Source organism: Drosophila grimshawi, unplaced genomic scaffold, assembly GCF_018153295.1.
Source record: "Drosophila grimshawi isolate 15287-2541.00 unplaced genomic scaffold, ASM1815329v1 contig_1377, whole genome shotgun sequence".
Classification (NCBI taxonomy): domain Eukaryota; kingdom Metazoa; phylum Arthropoda; class Insecta; order Diptera; family Drosophilidae; genus Drosophila; species Drosophila grimshawi.
Window position 1 is genome coordinate 15,271,484 of NW_025062900.1, and position 18,419 is coordinate 15,289,902.

The 18,419-nt window shown below is 40.5% G+C and overlaps 4 protein-coding genes across 5 annotated transcripts; 2 read left to right on the forward strand and 2 right to left on the reverse strand.

The window, feature by feature from the left end:
* Window positions 1-198: 198 nt before the first annotated feature.
* On the forward strand, window positions 199-5,557 carry LOC6562922 (MPN domain-containing protein CG4751). The gene is made up of 6 exons (XM_001988035.3): window positions 199-598; window positions 683-1,040; window positions 1,206-1,293; window positions 1,359-1,528; window positions 1,600-1,848; window positions 1,914-5,557. The coding sequence occupies exons 1-6, from the start codon at window positions 260-262 to the stop codon at window positions 5,042-5,044; spliced, it is 4,335 nt and encodes a 1,444-aa protein (XP_001988071.1). The 5' UTR covers window positions 199-259; the 3' UTR covers window positions 5,045-5,557.
* Window positions 5,558-6,487: 930 nt separating this feature from the next.
* Window positions 6,488-8,518, forward strand: LOC6562846 (homogentisate 1,2-dioxygenase). Its single transcript, XM_001988034.2, has 8 exons — window positions 6,488-6,539; window positions 6,670-6,939; window positions 6,999-7,185; window positions 7,266-7,386; window positions 7,553-7,683; window positions 7,745-8,026; window positions 8,095-8,276; window positions 8,348-8,518. Exons 1-8 carry the CDS (start codon window positions 6,525-6,527, stop codon window positions 8,474-8,476), a joined length of 1,317 nt encoding a protein of 438 aa, XP_001988070.2. The 5' UTR covers window positions 6,488-6,524; the 3' UTR covers window positions 8,477-8,518.
* On the reverse strand, window positions 8,507-17,681 carry LOC6562011 (guanylate cyclase 32E). 2 transcript variants are annotated; one of them, XM_032736332.2, is made up of 23 exons: window positions 16,884-17,681; window positions 14,035-14,168; window positions 13,842-13,953; window positions 13,701-13,775; window positions 13,540-13,647; window positions 13,346-13,469; window positions 13,112-13,261; window positions 12,937-13,045; window positions 12,662-12,746; window positions 12,441-12,593; window positions 12,060-12,209; window positions 11,812-11,993; window positions 11,640-11,748; window positions 11,514-11,580; window positions 11,347-11,444; window positions 10,802-11,112; window positions 10,567-10,736; window positions 10,308-10,491; window positions 10,096-10,236; window positions 9,842-10,034; window positions 9,577-9,783; window positions 9,051-9,209; window positions 8,507-8,987 (listed from the first exon to the last, which is right to left on the reverse strand). In XM_032736332.2, the coding sequence occupies exons 1-23, from the start codon at window positions 17,025-17,027 to the stop codon at window positions 8,622-8,624; spliced, it is 3,531 nt and encodes a 1,176-aa protein (XP_032592223.1). In that variant the 5' UTR covers window positions 17,028-17,681; the 3' UTR covers window positions 8,507-8,621. The 2 variants fall into 2 exon arrangements, with proteins under 2 accessions (XP_032592223.1, XP_032592225.1); XM_032736334.1 differs by lacking the exons at window positions 13,112-13,261; window positions 13,346-13,469; window positions 13,540-13,647; ... (2 more) ...; window positions 14,035-14,168; window positions 16,884-17,681 and having other exon boundaries at window positions 12,658-12,746; window positions 12,937-12,984.
* Window positions 14,268-14,888, reverse strand: LOC116805281. The gene has a single exon (XM_032736335.2). It carries the CDS (start codon window positions 14,869-14,871, stop codon window positions 14,302-14,304), a length of 570 nt encoding a protein of 189 aa, XP_032592226.1. The 5' UTR covers window positions 14,872-14,888; the 3' UTR covers window positions 14,268-14,301.
* Window positions 17,682-18,419: the final 738 nt, after the last annotated feature.

Here is an 18,419-nt window from a genome sequence, read left to right on the forward strand (position 1 = left end):
TTTTAATCCTGTTGAACTGAGATGATTCTATAACGATTAACTTAACCATTTATTTAATTTAAGCAAAGCGATGCAAATAATCGGTACGGGCTGTTAATAACATTTTATTAAATGTTAGTTAACAGGCCAACAACAATATTCGTTTGAGGCACGAAGAAGAAGAAGCGAAGTCGTGGAATACATACATAAATTCTGCGGCTGCTGCGGCAAATTGTGATTTTTTAATAGGTTTTTTTTTAAAGCGCTAGACAAAAGGCGCATGGAAAACGGTGTGGAAAATGGTTTATTGCCCGATGGCGACCAACTAGGAACGCGTGAAAACCAAATGGGCAGCAGCACAGACGGCGAGGGTGAAGCCGAGGGCGATGCGACGCCTCTGCCGCCGCAAACAACAAATGACGATGTAAGCGACGGCGATGCGGATGGGGAACGCGATTTGTCTGTGTCGGACGCGGCTGAGGCAGAAGCCGAAGCAGAAGCGGACGCAGAGACAGCGCCAGCCGAAAATGTGGCACCATGTCGCATTTCCATTTTGGAGGACAGTCTGTGCGAAAAAGATGTAGACAGCGATGTGCCCGATGACGAGAATGATGATGAGGTGACTGTCCCTATATAGTGCAAAAGTATTACAAACCAAAAGCTAATGTATCATATATTTTTTCCTTTCAATTTTTGGTAACAGGCAAAGGAGAATTACGAGGGATTTAATGGCACTGGGCGCACAGTTACGCTACAAACACTCATGGCTGCCAATGTCCTGCAGCCAGGCAAATCGCTTATGACTATAGATTATTTAGGGCAAAAATTTGTTGGCGACTTACTGCCAGATGGTAAAATTAAATCTCAAGAGACTGAAACCATATTTCTAACACCAAGTGCATGGGCCATGCACTGCAAACGGATCATTAATCCCGAAAAGAAAAGTGGCTGCGGCTGGGCATCCGTTAAGTATAAGGGCAAAAAACTGGATGCCTATAAAAATACCTATTTGCGAAAGTGTGCATTACAAAAAGAGTCGACACCCGAGGACGGTGATCCAGGTAATATATAATATAATGCCATGCATAGCTTTAACTTATATGCGGCAGTTCAGAAAAATAACCTATTTAATACAGTCATATTGCAAATAAATAAAAGTAGTGCAATGCAAACGAATAAGGTGCCAAACTGAGACATGTTCATAATATTTTTTTCACTTTGTATAGATGCCGAACGAAAAACCGATTCGCCAGATCTGGTCGTGAAGCGTACAGTATTTCCGCACAACACTGTCGCCAATCGCAATATGATTCAGTAAGTTTTAATTGGGTGTTTGTTGAGTGACTGGAGAATCTGATTAATGTGTCTTTTTTTTGCAGTGATGCTAATATGCTGATCGAGGCCGTGCCGTTCTCATCTGTTGGTAAATTGCAACCGTTTCTATTGACCATCACGTCCTCGGCTCTGTTATTGGCCGACTTTCATTGCCATTTGACCGTGCGTGAGGTGTGCGGCTATCTGGGTGGCACTTGGGACATGAACACGCACAGTGAGTCCGGCCCTAAGAATTTCACATATCTATCAATTGCCTTTCTAAACTTCTGCATATTTACTTTGTAGCATTGACAATTACGAAAACATATCCATGTCGCAATACACGATTCGATCGACAGCGTGCCGCGGATGTGGAGCGCGATATACAGAAGATGATGGTACAGGATCAAGTGCTGCTTGTCGGCTGGTATCACTCGCATCCCAAATTCCAGGCTGAGCCCACTCTTCGCGACTGCGATGCCCAACTTGACTATCAAATTCGCATGCGCGGCGCCAGTGATGTCACATATACGCCATGTGTTTCACTGCTCATTTGTAAGTTTGATTTGAGCTGCTGCGCTTTGTTACACATTAATTAAACTGTTCTGCATTTATTGTAGCACCCTATTATGAGGAGAATCCCACTTTGGAATCGGTGGTCAAGTGCATATGGATAGTGCCACCAAATGAAAATAGACAGTCTATGGAATATGGACGACCGATGCTAATGCAATATTCGGTGCTGCCCGATAAAGAGATACCCGAAGAGGTGCGCACCGAAATTCAGTCCTGCGTCGATTACTACACCCAGTATCGGGGCGAGATTGTCAAGTTTCGGAACATCTACAGCAATGATGTCACCTACAACGAGAAACTGAAGAACACGCTATATCCGAAATTCCCATCGAAGCAGAGTGACAAGGCGTTGTGGAATTGGTTGTGTGCCGTCCTGGACTGTGAGCAGGAGGATGATTTTATACCACCGAAAACCATTAAGATCATTGACAATGACACAGATAATGAAGTTGTTGTTAAAACGGAGACGCACTCGCAGAACGACACGCTCAACGAAATCAAACTGGAGCAGCAGCCCAAGGAGGAGCCAATGGGCGAGTGCATTCAATTAAATTCCGTTGATGATGTCGCCGCACGCAACAAAGCGGAGGAGGACTCTTCCCTGCAAGCCGAACAGAAGGCGAGTGAGCTGAAAGTAATGTCGCTGCAGGAGCAGCTTTGCATGCCTTCGGGCCTCAATATGAATCCAGTGCGCATGCTATCACCGCTGGCCACACCAAATCCCACGAATCACACCACGCCAGCCGCGGCCTCGAATGTCGTGGCGCCACCCATGCCACTGAATGCAGTTGCTGCCAGTCAACTACTACCACCACAAGCGATGACACTGAACAGTGGTACACTTCCAGGAGCAGTGGCTGCAGCAACTGTCGCACAATCCGCGTCGCCGCGTGACAGCCCAACAAATCTACAGTTACAATCGAATGCCGCCAGTCCCGCTAAGTTTGAGCTGCCCGTGCGGGCATCGCCATCGCCGGCTAAATCGGATGCTTCTTCGCACACATCCCGCACCCGCAATTCGCCAGCGCCGAGTCCGGGCAAGTTCAGTGTCAGCGACATTGCGCGCAATAGCCCGAGCATAACGCCCAATAAATATGAGACGCTGGCCACACCGCTGGTGCCGCCGTCAGCTGCCTGCTTGCCCACGGCCAATGATCTGATGGCGGCCAGCCTGGCTCAGCTGGCCGGACAATTGCCGCCCAATTTTCTGCAGGCCGACTTATCGGCGCTCTTCCAACAGCAGCGCAAGGATTATGGCAGCTCATCGCTCAATCAACTGGCTGCCGCGGCAGCCAAAGTTGGTGGCTCCAAGCAGAGTAGCAATGCGTCAGCTTTGGGCAATCTAAACGATCCCAATGTGGCCGCAGCAGTAGCTGCCTATTCAAATAGCTTCAACATGCCGTTGCCATCGGTCAGCAATAACAACAGCAACATTGGCAACAGCAACAACAATAATAATAATAATAGCAACAACAACAGCAACACTAATAATAATAGCGGCAGCAAATCAAAGATGGAACGCTCCAAATCATCGGCGTCATCATCGTCGTCATCCAACTCGAGCTCATCCTCAAATTCGTACAAAACGAAGCTCATGAAGGAGCTGGACGAGCTCAAGAATGATCCATTAAAAATGAGCGAACTAATTCGATCGCCGGAGTATGCAGCGCTGTTGCTGCAGCAGGCGGAGGCATTGGGTGCCACCACCTTGGGCACTCTGGGCTTTGGCTCCGATTTGAGTTATCTAACGGGCACTCCGTCAACTGTTGTCAATCCCACAAGCAGCAAATCATCGAAATCAACGTCATCGTCCGCCACATCATCGTCGCAAGCATCGGCAGCAGCAGCTGCTGCGGCAATCAGTGCCGACTATAACAATTTAATACAGGCATCCAAATTGCTGGGCTATGATTCCTATATGCAGCAGCAGAGCAAACAGAGCAATGACCTCAACCTCAACGCGTTCCTACAGCAACAGATGGCTGCAGTTGCGGCTGCCTCGATACCACCGCCGCCTGTTTCCACCAGCAGCAGCAGCAGCAGCAACTCCAAGAAACAGCATCAGCAACAGCATCAACAGCAGCAGCAACAGCAACAACAGCAGCATCAGCAGCAACAGCAGCAGCAGCAATCAGCTGCCGCCCAGGCGGACTACACAGCCTTGCTGCAGACCTATACGAAGCTCTTCGATCCGAACAATCAGTTTGCCGCTGCGATGGCTTCGACGGGCAGCATGCACATGAGTGGTGCACACAATGAGTTGTCCGCATTGCTTGCCGCTGGAGCTGGTGGCATCTCCGCTGCTGCTATTGGTGGCGGCGGCGGTGGCGCTGTCAGTCTCAAGCAGAAGCAGAAGGACATGCAATCGGAGATAAAAGCTCTGCTTTATCGCCAGAATAAGGCAGCGGCCGATCTGGATGCACTGTTTGCAACGCCATCTGGCGCTGCCGCTGTGGCAGCTGCCACTGGGAATGCCAACAATAAATCGGGCAGCAGCAGCTCAGCCGGATCCGGTGCGGGCACAATTGCCACGGGCATGCCATCGCCATCAACATTGACCAATTCGGCTGCTTACTATAATGCGCTGGCGCAGGAGAAAATGCAAGATTATGCGTCATTCTTTCAGCAGCAGCACGGCAAATATGGCATTCCAGATCCACTGTCGAAGACGACGTTAGCGGCTAACAATATGTTTATGTCGCCATCGGCGCTGTTTAAAATCCAGCAGGAATCACTATCGGCCATGATGATGAAGCCGCCAAAGTCAACAACGCCATCGTCGGCACGCACCCGTGAATCGTCCGCTTCGCCGGCACTCGAACGGCTCACGCCCACCAAGTCCATCAGCAGCAGCAGCACCACCACCGGCGGAGGAAATTCGAATTCAGGCGGCAAGTACAACTTTAGTGCTGTTGATCTGGCTATATCAAGTGTGCCCTCGAACACACCATCGCCGGCACCATCGGATGGCAGCAGTGGATCCTCGCACCGTCGACCGTCACCGGACTTGAGTCGCTTGTACAGCGAATTGGCGCCACCTGGCGCCCTCCTCGGCAATGCACTGCCCAAAAAGCGCATGGAGTTTGCCTCCGTTGCCGATTTGGCTGCACCGCCACCGGCGAAGATACCGAAAAATAATATTGCCGATGATGTGCTAAATCTATCTCATGATTAGGAAAGGCGATTCGCAGGGGGTTGTTACAGCCTACCAAGCGCACTATGTCCCAGTGAATGCAGTATTTCCTCATCAGTATTTACAACTCTAGCCCCAAATGCAGCATAGCATTCAACTAGCATACATCCATGTGTATCTCAAGCGAATCTCCCCAAAAGTCATAACATAATTCCCAACTCGATACGCCGGTTATGAGTGAAATGGGCAAATGCTGCAGGAGAATGTATATGTACAATGAAATAGAATTAGATGACGGGATTCAGTATTTCCAGCGTTACATTTCGTAATTGTTTTTAAGCGCATGCTAAACAAAATCAATTTATTTTTATGCCAATTAAATATATAATTTTATACTTGCAACCAACAGTGACAAGAACAAGAACAAGAAACAAACAACAACTCGTAAATACTTATTGACATCCATACTGCATCGCTGATCGTTGTAAGCAAAAATTGTTGTGCAACAAACCAACAATATAACCAGAATGTAGATAAATACATATACATATATATATATATATATAAATATATATACATATGCATATACGCGTGCAGCCCCAATCGTTGTTGTTGGGTGCAAATGGAATTTTTGTAAGTCTCTTAAGCGCTTGATGTCCTTAAACATATAATTTATACTATTTTAGGTTTAATTACTGCACAAAGGTACTTTAAGTATTTTAAAAACATAGTACATACAGACAAACACACACTCAAACACACATACACACACACACACACACAGAGACACATACGTATAAATTGTAATACACGTAATAATTTCGAATTGACTTTGCCGCAATAAAATATATATTATAAACTAGGTATTTAGTTTACAATATTAAATAGTAAATACAATTTTGAATGCTTTTCTTATCATGTGTGTTAGGCAAACAACAACACCTGTTGTTGGCCCCCCCCCCCCCCCCCCCCATTTGCTTACCGGTAAAACAGAAATACCGGTTCCAATTTTGTTGTGATCCATTCGAGTAAATCGAGAACTAGAAGAACTACTATGCAAATCATTTTTGGTATGGTTATCTTGTTTCCACAGAATATACACGAAAAACAACAGCAATCGAGAAGTGTGGCAATGATAAAGATGCAAAGCTCACTTCTAGGAGCAGGTGTATGCATGCCGATTAGCTCTCTGGGGGGACCGGCTTATCGCAGCGACTAGTTTCTCCAACGGCATGTTTACAAAATATGCTAAAAACAAGATATCGAAATTATTGCGAGTCGTGACTGTATGATACCCTAATCCCATACTATTATCTATCTCTAATTATAAGTCGGTAATCGTTAAGGTGCTTGGGTTTGTCAACCAGTAAAAATGGATCATTTTGGCATTTAAAGTGTTCTAGTATACCCCAGCTACCTATGATACGGAGTATGAATCAAGTGACTTATCATATAAATAGCAGCGATCAAAGCTCAGGCGACTTTAGTCTTTTATTCAATTCCTCGCAAAGAGAATCAACACATGCCTCAATACAAGGTATAAAAATAAGATCGTTAAATATTGGAAAGAAGAAATCATTTCTATTAAAGATAATAATAAAATACAATCAATTCAGTTAATTTACAATCCGATAATCTTAAAGTTTCAAATGACTTACAAATTACAGTATCTGTCGGGATTTGGTTCCCATTTTTCGTCAGAGGACGAACGCTGCCCCAACTCGTTGCCTGTGGCACAGAATTCGCCACAGCAGTGCCCCTACGGTTTGTACGCGGAACAGTTGTCCGGTTCGGCTTTTACTGCGCCACGTAATGAAAATGTACGCACCTGGCTATATAGGAAACTGCCCAGTGCGGTTCACATGCCGTTTCAACCGTATAACAATGCCAAGTATTTGACGCAAAACTGGGATGAGCAGCCTCCAAATCCAAATCAGGTTGTTGACCATTAAACTGGATTATTTTTTGTTTTTAATTTATTTTTTATTTTATTCAGATGCGTTGGAAACCATTTGATATGCCTGCAACTAGTGGCAAAGGAGTTACCTTTGTGGAGGGAATTCACACGGTTTGTGGTGCGGGCGACGCAAGGGTGCGCCACGGATTAGCTGTCCACATATACCTGTGCAACGTCTCCATGAATGATTCGGCATTGTATAATAGCGATGGTGATTTTCTCATAGGTGTGTTGCTATAGAATTCAATCGTTCAATTTCAATTTCAATTCAATCTTATTTCTTACAATATTAAATACCTTTAACAGTGCCACAAGAGGGCATTCTGGATATAACAACTGAGCTCGGTCGCATGACGGTGGCACCGAATGAGATCTGTGTCATTCCGCAGGGCATACGGTTTGCCGTTAAGGTTAAGGCACCAAGCAGGTTAGTATATGTATTTCTATTTATATATTCAATTTTCTAAATCTGATTTTTATTTTATTATCATGCATTCTTAAATATATTATTTAAAAGACCATCAATTTTCTATTAATATTGTTTTTTGTTTGCTATTTTTTTTGTATATCTAATCGCTTATACAACATTTCAGGGGCTACATTCTAGAGGTTTATGATGGACATTTTTGTTTGCCCGATCTGGGTCCAATTGGCGCCAATGGTCTGGCCAATCCCAGGGACTTTGAGACCCCAGTGGCTTGGTTTGACAATGCAGATGTGAGCGGTAAGCTTTCTACTCATTTACCAATTGTTCAATTAATAAACTTAATTTTCTTTGCTTAAAGAATTTAATGTAATTTCCAAATATCAGGGCAGCTTGTTTGTGGCAAAGCAAAAGCACAGCGTTTTCGATGTGGTTGCCTGGCACGGCAACTATGTGCCCTACAAATACGATCTATCGAAGTTTATGGTCATCAACTCGGTTAGCTTTGACCATTGTGATCCGAGTATTTTTACAGTGCTTACTTGTCCGAGCTTAAGGCCGGGCACGGCTATTGCCGATTTTGTTATATTTCCGCCGCGCTGGTCGGTGCAGGAGCACACCTTCCGTCCACCATATTATCACAGTAAGTGTTCCTTCTATTTATTAATAGTCGGCCCCAGAAACTAATCACTTACTTGGATTGTGGTGCAGGAAATTGCATGAGCGAATTCATGGGACTCATATTGGGTCGCTACGAGGCGAAGGAAGAAGGATTCGCTGCTGGCGGTGCCACTTTACACTCCATTATGACGCCCCATGGTCCAGATGTGAAGTGCTTTGACGGTGCTTCGAAAGCCGACCTTAAACCGGAACGCATTGCAGAGGGAACTCAGGTTTGCTGTTTGCCGCACAAACTTTTGTAAGATCTAACAAAAAATGTATATTTTTTATTGAAATTTGAAAGGCATTTATGTTCGAGTCATCGCTTAGCTTGGCTGTGACCAAGTGGGGCGTGGAGACGTGCCAGAAATTGGATGCCCAGTACTATGAATGCTGGCAGGCGCTCAAGAATAACTTTAAAATTGACAATTGATCCATGTAAAACTATGCATTAAAGGTTACGGGTTAAAGTTTACATTTATTTTGGTATTTCTTTTGTTGCAATGATACATTTATAGCTGACAACCTTGTGGTACAATTGCTCCGAAATTGATCTGTTTTTTTCTCCTTCTAAATTCTTAAAGTCTAAATGTGATGGTGGGCGCAGATCGTGGACTTCGATTGTTTAACAGCTGACTGCCGTTCAATCGACAGACGCACAACTGGTTGCAATTAATTTGCACGGATTCGCTGATCTTCGTCAATGTAGAGTTGGTGACATTATCGTCGGAGCGACGACTGTACAGGGATTTGGTGGCACAGTTGCACGAACCTGTCCTCTGAAACTGCAGCAGCGGCAAGTCCTCGCCCCTTGTCTTTGAGCAGCAAACACTGGAGGCATCCACAGTACTTATAAGATCCGGTGCCCAATCGTTCATCAAACGCGATCGTGCTTCCGGTTGCAAGCGCTTGCTCAACCAATAGGTGCGCATATCACCCTTGCCCTAAATGTGAGAAGACACGCTTTCATTAGTTGTGATACTCTCACTTCGATAGAAAGGTTATACCTTGATGCTGATAATTCCACGATCGACGCACATATAACCACCGACATCCTGCAGCAACTGGTAGGTCAATTCAGAGATGTGAATTTTCATTGCTTCGCCGGTGCTCTCCATACGCGAAGCAGTATTCACAGTATCGCCAAATAGGCAATATCGCGGCATCTGTTAGAATATATAATATTTTGTATTAGAAAACAAGTGGGAACGTTTGATATCTGATATCAAAAAGTAATCTCATAACAGGTCCTACATGATATTCGAAAGAGGTTCAGAGTAATCTAAATTGGGGCAGATATAGGCTTTTGTGAATATATTATGTAATATAAAAATAATAATAGTACTAGGAAAGTGGAGCCTCCTGGGAGGGATATATTTTAGAACCACTAAGCAGACAATATTACAGAATTGTATGCTTACTTGAGCAAAATTAGATAAAAGATAGACAGACGATGTATCGAATTTCGAATTAAAATGAATAGCTTCATTTGCTATTTGCATTTGATTAGCATTTATGAACCGCAGACTTTACCTTTTGGCCAACGACACCAGCTGCACAGGGACCCGAGTGAATGCCTATGCGAAAGTGCACCGTTTCCGTGGGCTTGTGGCGAATTTTGAGATTTCCAACAGTTTCCAGCAGATGCAGTGCTAACGAAGCTATCTCCCCGGCATGTCGGTTGCCATTTTTTAGCGGCAGCCCAGATACAACCATATACGCGTCTCCAATCGTCTCCACCTAATTGAGTATTCCAAACTTATCATTTTGTATGAGGAATGAATGTTGGTGAAATAACCTTATAAACATCATAATTGGATATGATGGAATCGCAGCATGTATACAAATCGTTCAGCATTTCGACAACCTCAAATGGAGTGCTGGTAGAGCAGAGTTCGGTAAAGCCGACAATATCACTAAATAATATGGTAACACAATCAAAACATTCGGCCTTAACTGGATCACCAGTTTTTAGTAGTTCCGCTACCGTCCTAGATAAAATACACATAAGACTTTTTTTCAACTTCTAAAATGTTATATAGATCTTCCTACTTGGGTAGCATTTGATAGAGTAGCACGTCCGTTTTCTTTTTCTCTTCGTATAGCAAATTGGTGCGTTCTTGGACTAAGCCCTCCAGATTATAGGCGTATTTTTCCATAATCGCCAGCATGTTATCAAATATGTTGGGCTTTCTGCAAATGTCGTAATCATAATATATATTCATATCATAATAATATTTTCACAAACAAATATTGCAACCTACAATCCAGCCTGCAGTTCCTTTAAATGCATTCGCACCAGTCTTATATCCGGACGGACTTCGGCATCTTCATCCCAGCAGAGACGCAAACAGCTTCGTATATAATTTGGTATATCCAAGTAGGTGAGGGCTGGTCGAAATACGCCATGCTGCAGTAGATCCGGACTTATTACAAACTTTATTATCTCTAATTGGCAAGAATCAAAAATTTTAAATTAAAAATATTATTATTAGCCAAAAAATGGTGATTATTGATTAATACCCTCATTTGTATAGGCTGTCTCGCCCCAGGGTCCCTTTCGGCCAATCATCTCGTATAGCAGAATGCCAAATGAATAAATATCACCCTTCTGGGACCCACGTGCTGGCCGATAAGGGTCTCGCAAAAGCTCGGGCGCCATTGAGAGAGCACGTTTCACTTCGAGTTCCGCTCTTTAAAAAGTCAAATGCTAATTTAAAATGTATTCAATTAGAATAATGAGTAAAATTTGTAGTACTTGTTTGGCTCGTCCTGACCCGCTTTAAGTTCGTGCAGGCCAAAGTCAGCGATTTGGCATACCCATCTGGAATCGATGAGACAGTTACTGGATCGTAAGTTTCCATGTGATATTATCTCCGAGTCGTGCAAGTATATGAGGCCTTTCAGTATATCCGAAACCAGGGACGAGATGAACATATGATCCAAATGCAAATCCTCGTTGGCGAGCACATCCTCAAGACTGCCCCGAGCACAGTATGTTGTGAATATTATCACAGACCCATGGTCAATCGATGCTCCAATAAAATTAATTATATTCTCATGTCGAACCTAGAAAATCATTTTTCAAATTTCATTCAACAAATAGAGTCTGCCAGGCTGTAAGCCAAGAAAACTGAGCCAGAATTTAATCTTTGGCAAAGGTTATAAAATACAAATTGGTTTTGCTAGATTGTTGATAAGTAATTCGGGTCACGGTTCCATTAAAACTATGAAACAAGCTGAAATTTGATTTCAAACCGGTTTGGCTGGCAGCCTTTCATACATATTTCATATATGGCTCACCTCCCGCATCAATTTGAGTTCTTTACGGATTGAACGAGTTATGTCCACATTCTTTTTATGAATCTTTTTCATGGCTACGATATTACCACGAAAAAGCGCTATAAGGTATCATTAAGATATTGTTAAGTATTATTAATGTTTTTTACTGTGCCCGATCGGAGACCTACCAATATTTGTAAATGATCTTTTGTTTGGCTCTCCCACAACAAGAATACTTTGGCGGCATATTTGCACCTTAAATAACAAAAATGGAATTACTATTAAGCACTGGAAAATGTGAAATTCTTACGCACAATATTCTTATGGCTTGGATTGTTATATTCGCCCAAGTTGATAACAGTCACTTCCTTCATGTCCACCTTCCACAGCAGGCCAGCCAATGTCTGCTCATAGCGATAGTGCCTTTAAGAGTACTCAGTCATTCTCTCTCTATATGTATATATATATAATATTGATTGTGTTTACTTGACCAATAGGGCAATAGCGATGATCAAAACGAAGGCGCACAGTGGACCAGTTACTAAATAACGCCAGTCCATCTTTTTGCGAGGACACAACTCGCCATGGAAACCGCACGTTGGCTCCGCTAATGGGGGTCGTCCATTAAGCCATTGAATGGGTCTTCCATTTTTGATGTAACGAAATTCCTTGCGGCATATGTACATAAAGTGATAAAGTGCTAAATGTATCACTTATGACGTAGTCTTACTTACCGGTATTACGGAGTCCTTGTTGTAGACAAAAAATCCAACTGGTTGCATGGACATCTTGGCCAGTGAATTTCCAGATCCTCCGCTAGCATCGCTTTGTAAAGTGATAACCGTGTAGTTCCCCTCTGCATCGCCATTTGAGTCAATGAATACCTGCGAATATAACACGATTATTCATATAGAGCAGTATCAAAAATAGCACATAGAATTAAAGAAGAATTACTCGAAATAAATTAAAAGAGTGTTGACTTAATAGAAATAAGTATGTAAGCTTAATAAGAGTTTAAATTAAAAGTATAAATTAAATTTTAGTTAAAATTCAAATACCCGACTCTTAGTGGAATATTTGCTTATTTTCTTTAGTCTCATGCAAAGTTCACTTACATCAAAGCCTTGTATTGAGTGATAGGACCTGTTAAAAATGTGGCTCATAACAAGACTTCCATCGTTGATATTGCCGCCGATTTGAAGAATTTCGGTTATTGCACGTGCATAGATCATCACACTATCGTACAGATGTAATCCAAAAATGGGCACCTATATATACATATTTATATATTTGATAATATTTTAGAATGAATTAATGGCACTCGAGTATTACATACGGATATATTCTCGAAAACTCGTTGATGGTAGGGCACCAGGAATGGGGCTTTACGTGCATATTCTTTAATTTTCGCGCAAATATCGCTGAAATGAAATGTATGCATGTATATTTAAAATAAACAAAACTGTATTCATTTAAAAAATATAAAGAAAAAATAAGTCAAATATGGTCTTGATTTATTTTATATCCACTAGTTAGATTAATAATAATTATGTGTATGAATATATATAATAACGATAATGATTTATACCAGGTGTTTGATCATAAAATTACCGAATATGAGGGTTTTGTGGATATGTCATGCTTATTTTTATAACTGAACGAAATGAGATTTTATCCAGTGATTTGCTCTTTTCTTTTCTAATATAAGGATCTAAGTAATCTGCAATAAGATGTTGCATGCATTAAACCTCAAGAATTAACCAGTTCCGCTATGCAATTAACTTACTCCGCTCCATAATGTTCACACGACGATTCGAATTGTAGATCTCATCATCCACGGATACGACAATATAATCTCCGCTCTCAAGGAGCTTACGATTTTGCAAGCCACGAACAAAGTCCACCATGGCGATGTGTTCTCCAATAAATACGTATACTTATCGAGTATATGAGTAATATACATAAATAAATTAAATAAATGCCAAGTGAATAAAAAAGAAAACGTCAATAAAAAACTTACTTCGAGTTGTTGCATATGTTTCATCAATGATTTTGTCGATTTGTGACAAGGTTTTCTTAATTGGTATATAGTCCGATATGTATTTTAAGTGCGTTATGGTAAAGTTTCTCGATTCAGCAAGTTCCTTGTTCGTTGTTAAATAAAAGTGATAAAAGTGTTATTTGTAAGCGAAATGTAATTCAAAGATTTATTACCTGAATAGCGTTTGCGACATCGGAACCCCAAATTGGCTTTGAGCTCACAACGATAGAAAATTTCTTCCAGTCATAGGCATTTAACAGACTTATCACACTCTTAGAGACCTAATCAATCAATTAAAGAACCAATAATTATTGCATTTAATATAAATATTTACCTTTGAGGCAGGGGCAAGGGTTCGTGCAAAGGTATGAAATGTACTCTTCTTGGATACAATCGAGTCTGAACATTTCTAGAATTCATTTGAAATTTGTTTCCTAAATACTTGATATCCATTTCACTCATTCGATTTACTTACGAACGAGAGCATTGGTGTATTCCAGGCGGAAGCTAGCAACGCCTCAGTTGTGCAACTCTCGTCGGGTCCTATAAATGCCTTCACCTTCTTTTCCCTCATTTCAGTCATAAATCTAAATATAATAGGTAAAAGGTGCGTCCATAAGACCAGCTGCGGATTTTTGGTGGACGTTTTGATAATAATTAAATTATACCTTAACGGCTTCACTCGATATGGCCCAGTTTGGTGACCTATGTCAAAGGGCGTGAAGGTAAGTGTTTTGCCTGGCAGCAAGTTAACGTTTTTATTGACATCCTCGACGGCGAGCGGAAGGCCACCAAGAGTTATCTGATAATATAAATAAATGCAATAAATAATTAATATTCAATTATATAATATGCGTAAACTTGAATATTCCAAGTACTTATTTTTATTGCATTTCGGCACCTGAGAAAATTAAAACTTCATTTCCAGGAAACATTTATCTTGCATTAATTTGAATCATTTCGAAGCCAATTGATTGATTGAGCGCTTGAGCATAATTACGAAGTTCATGATTTTCTCTATCCTGAGTTATCTGCAGAGCATATTTTAATTTTTTGAGATACCCAATGGCAAAAAAGCAACCAGCCATAAAGAATGTAAGCTGTGCAAGAAAAATTGTTAAGCCGCAAAACAAAAATAAATAAGACACAAGTTCGGGATGGGTAAGCAATTTCCATAAGTGCGACGACTGCTCATTTAGTTCTAGACAGATTTTAAGAGCCCAAGGAACAATCATTAAGAAGTTGAATCGTAGCCAAACACTCAGGCTTGCTCCACACAGCCGGCATAGAAAATCATTAATAGGTCCTGCTGAACGCAAATGTATAATGCCATATGCGTAATAGAAGGAAGTTAATGCAAATCCTGTGTATAATAGACTATATGCCAGTTGAAACGGAATGTTATAGTTATCACGCTCATTTATTGGCTGTATTATGCCCAAAATTTGGGTGGTTTCGAGTAGAACACAAATCAAGCGAATACGATTTGCAAATGGATCACACATTGTTTGCCTAAGACTGATTCTCATGTTTTTTGTTTTGTTGGATATAAATACTAATTTTGGAAATAGATTCTGAAAGTTTAATAAGATACTACTTTAATTAGATTATTTAATATCCAAGAGCGTAATCAATTCAGTTTTGGCCGGTGAATCTATGATTGATTGCTGTTTGAGATTTAATCTCACATCAGCGGAAGCGAATTAGACGCCCACAAACAGCAATTGATTAGGAAATAAATTTATTGGCTCTATCTATGAAACGTGTTCAAATATATTTGTATACAAGGATTTTATTTAAATTGCTTATGCGTTCATAAACTTTTTTTTTCTATTTAACCTGTACCTTTAACTTTCCCGCTGCGGTGATATTTATTTGTTATATAGCAAAAATTACGAGTCCTTTGAGGCTTTAAACTTTATACAGCCTTTTTTTCTGGGCTGTGTGTTTAATATTACGGAAGGCTGAAAAAGACTTAACTCTGCACTTTTAGCTACATTGCATTTATATGACTCAATTGAAAGGATGCCACTTTTGATGAGGCTGCAGCTGACGTTGGATCTCTTTCGGTATCGTTGCCATGCCAATTGATTCCTAACAATTTAATGGAGGGTCAGTTTAAGGTTCGGTTACCAGTTACTGGCAGATAACAACTTCTAGTTTTGCGTATCTCCATGCAATTTTGATAAGACGGTGAACAAATATTGTCTGTTGTACAAATATTGTCTGTTGTGCGGATATAAGTAAGTGCTTTACGTATGACAACAAGTGAAAATAAGCTGAGAAAAGTGCACGAAAAATGTCTTGGATATATTGATTACACATTTTTAATATTTATTTAGGGAAATGCGTTCGCTGCTTTTGCAGATTTTCTGCATGTGTCGGATGTATTTATAAAGAACTACGCCACAGACAGAGGCAAGGTCTTGAAATACAGTGTTTGAGTTAAATATTTTCTACGACAGCCTGAACATCATCATCATCATCGGTAATGATTCCATTACCAGTAAGCAGCCTTTGAAATTGGTAAAAACCAAATATAAACAAATATGCATTGACAAGCAAAATGAACGTAAATTTGGATTTAAGTAAAGTATGCGCAATAAGAACACATTTTATTCATAAAGTCCGTGCTGCTCATAACTAACTTTATTTTGTTGCCACTTGTTTGTTTCTTTGCATGAAGCAAATACCAAGCGAAGACAATTTTGGCAGCAGGTCGACAATGTAATTCAAATATAACGTCATATACACGGTCATGGCCATATAATATAGTTAGGATCGCAGTATACTTTCAGGCATAATTTAACGGAGTACATCGAACAGCCGGCGCAATTTAAAGTCCGATAATTCGAGCAGAAAATCAACAGTAAAAATTGCAACTGAAGCGTGCAAAGTGCATCGGTCAAAATGAGAGCATTTTAATATCAGTATATTGTACAAAGGCGGCAGTTCATTAAATATTCCAAAAAGAAAAAAGCCAAAAACAAAAAAAAAAAACACATCCTGGCAGATGGAACTCCAGCTCCTCACTTTTAAATTATATTTTAAATTTAACAAATCAATTGGGGGGCTATTTTATATTGTAGTCTGATGTGCAAATCTTTTAACTAAAATGTTAGTTATGCAAGATTATAAAAAATATAAAACATATAGCACTGTAATATTCATGCACCTACTTTATATATGTTTAACTTTTTTACTTTTACTTTTACTTTCTATTCATTTACCTAATAACTAAATTCTTAGCCACATCTAATCCTCACATTCCAACGGTCTGCCTTGGACCCATTCCATTCCAAGCCAGTTCCACTTTAGAGAGTAATTTAATTCAATAGTCTCAAATGCATTCAATTGCAATTGTATTGTAATATTCTTATTTATTTAAACTTTCTGTCATTTGTATAAATAAATAGTTAAATGTCTTTATATACATTTACAAATGTTGTATAATAAAATATACGCAAGAAACGTATTTCAATTGAAGTAAATTTAAAGATCAGCATTTGGAACTTACACGCATCTGAGAATACTCGGCAAGGAATCCTATATTTATGGTGTCTTTTGTGGCAGCTATTTGAATGTAGTTTCGCTGACATGACATCAGTGCTGTTGCCACAATCAGGTTGCGGAGATTGGAAAAAATGCTGTTGTGTGCCATGTTTACCGGATACTTTGCAGCGGGAAAAATGCCAAGTTAATAGCAATAAAGTTTTGTAATCGCGACACTGACACCGACTCCGACACCGACAACGACTCTGAGAGAATGTTGGGGGCTTACAAGTGAAGAACTGCACAATTGCAGGCCATTGCGGCAGCACGAAATGCGTACAATGTCATAGTCCGTAATCGTTATTCACTTGTTGCTCCGTCGCGCTGTAGTTGTTCGAGCACGGTTCCCATTCAGACTGCGGCTCGGCGGATGGCTGCTGGATCCTTTTTATGCTGTCAGCTTCGGGTGGGGACACTTCGTAACGGTCCCGGCTATGTCTGTGGGTGGCCTGCCGCCAAAATGAAATGGCGTATGACTGACAAGAGGTGCTGCTGCTGCTGCTGCTGCTATGGCTAAATTTACGAACTGTGGGTGTTAACTGTTTGGCCCGATCCCCAAAGTATTTTGGTCTGATTTGAGCTGTAAAAAAATTCTGCGATGCTTTTAATTAAGAGTGACTCAATGATTAAGTATTCATTTTCAATTTAATCAAATTCTATTTCAAGTTTCCCATCAACTAGTTTTCAGATCTTTATATAGAAATCCAGGTGCATCAGAGTTGTGGGTGCTCAACTAATGCGCTTACGATTGGACAATAATGAATTCGCTGCTATGCCATTTGCACTAGTTCAAAGTCTGGTTACGGGGATTAGCCGCACGAGTGTATTTAACACTATTTTTGAATTCTGACCAAACTGCACTTGGACTCCGGTGCGAATTTGCATTGCAAATTGATTTAATGTGTGGTAAATTGGGAGAGTTATTATGGGCACAAATATATATCATTTGAAATATGCGACGTATACTTTGTACTTGTATAATTTCATTTTGCTGCATAATTAACAAATCGAATTTTGAACTCATTTTGAAATACACAAATATTTAACAACTGGTCGGGGGTTAGACGAGGAGTTCCAATTTAGATAAGCGTTTTTGGTCGATTCAAATGACATTCGATGAAATTAAATTTCATTCATTTATAGCATTTATGTCAAATTTCAAACAAATTCATATCACGATTTTGCTCATCTCAAATTGTTCTTTTGGTATATATGTATATATATATATATATATATATATACGTATATTCATATGTTGTCTGGATGTGTAACTGATATGATGTTATTTAATTATATTTGTTAATATTCATTTGTTGATCCGGGACACTCTCTGATACTTCAATTGCTTGTAATGCATTCTTGCTCATCCTATCAGTCAACAAATAAGAAGCACTTTATTATATAATAGACATGTTTATTAATCATCAACAATTAATATGTGGCATTGAACAATCAAATTAATTGCAATTTTTATTAGTGTAAAGTCGACTCTGCTCAAAAG

Excerpts from the sequence above, each read along its gene's own strand:
- LOC6562011 (XM_032736332.2), bottom strand. The coding sequence starts at position 17,027 with ATGGCACACAACAGCATTTTTTCCAATCTCCGCAACCTGATTGTGGCA. Across the intron at positions 11,113-11,346 it reads AACTCAAATTGATGCGGGAG|GTTCGACATGAGAATATAAT; the intron begins GTGAGCCATATA and ends ATGATTTTCTAG. Across the intron at positions 9,784-9,841 it reads CCAATTATGATGTTTATAAG|GTGGAGACGATTGGAGACGC; the intron begins GTTATTTCACCA and ends ATACTCAATTAG.
- LOC116805281 (XM_032736335.2), bottom strand. The coding sequence starts at position 14,871 with ATGTGTGATCCATTTGCAAATCGTATTCGCTTGATTTGTGTTCTACTC.
- LOC6562922 (XM_001988035.3), top strand. The coding sequence starts at position 260 with ATGGAAAACGGTGTGGAAAATGGTTTATTGCCCGATGGCGACCAACTA. Across the intron at positions 1,041-1,205 it reads ACCCGAGGACGGTGATCCAG|ATGCCGAACGAAAAACCGAT; the intron begins GTAATATATAAT and ends CACTTTGTATAG. Across the intron at positions 1,849-1,913 it reads ATGTGTTTCACTGCTCATTT|CACCCTATTATGAGGAGAAT; the intron begins GTAAGTTTGATT and ends CATTTATTGTAG.
- LOC6562846 (XM_001988034.2), top strand. Across the intron at positions 6,940-6,998 it reads AGCCTCCAAATCCAAATCAG|ATGCGTTGGAAACCATTTGA; the intron begins GTTGTTGACCAT and ends TATTTTATTCAG. Across the intron at positions 7,387-7,552 it reads AAGGTTAAGGCACCAAGCAG|GGGCTACATTCTAGAGGTTT; the intron begins GTTAGTATATGT and ends ACAACATTTCAG.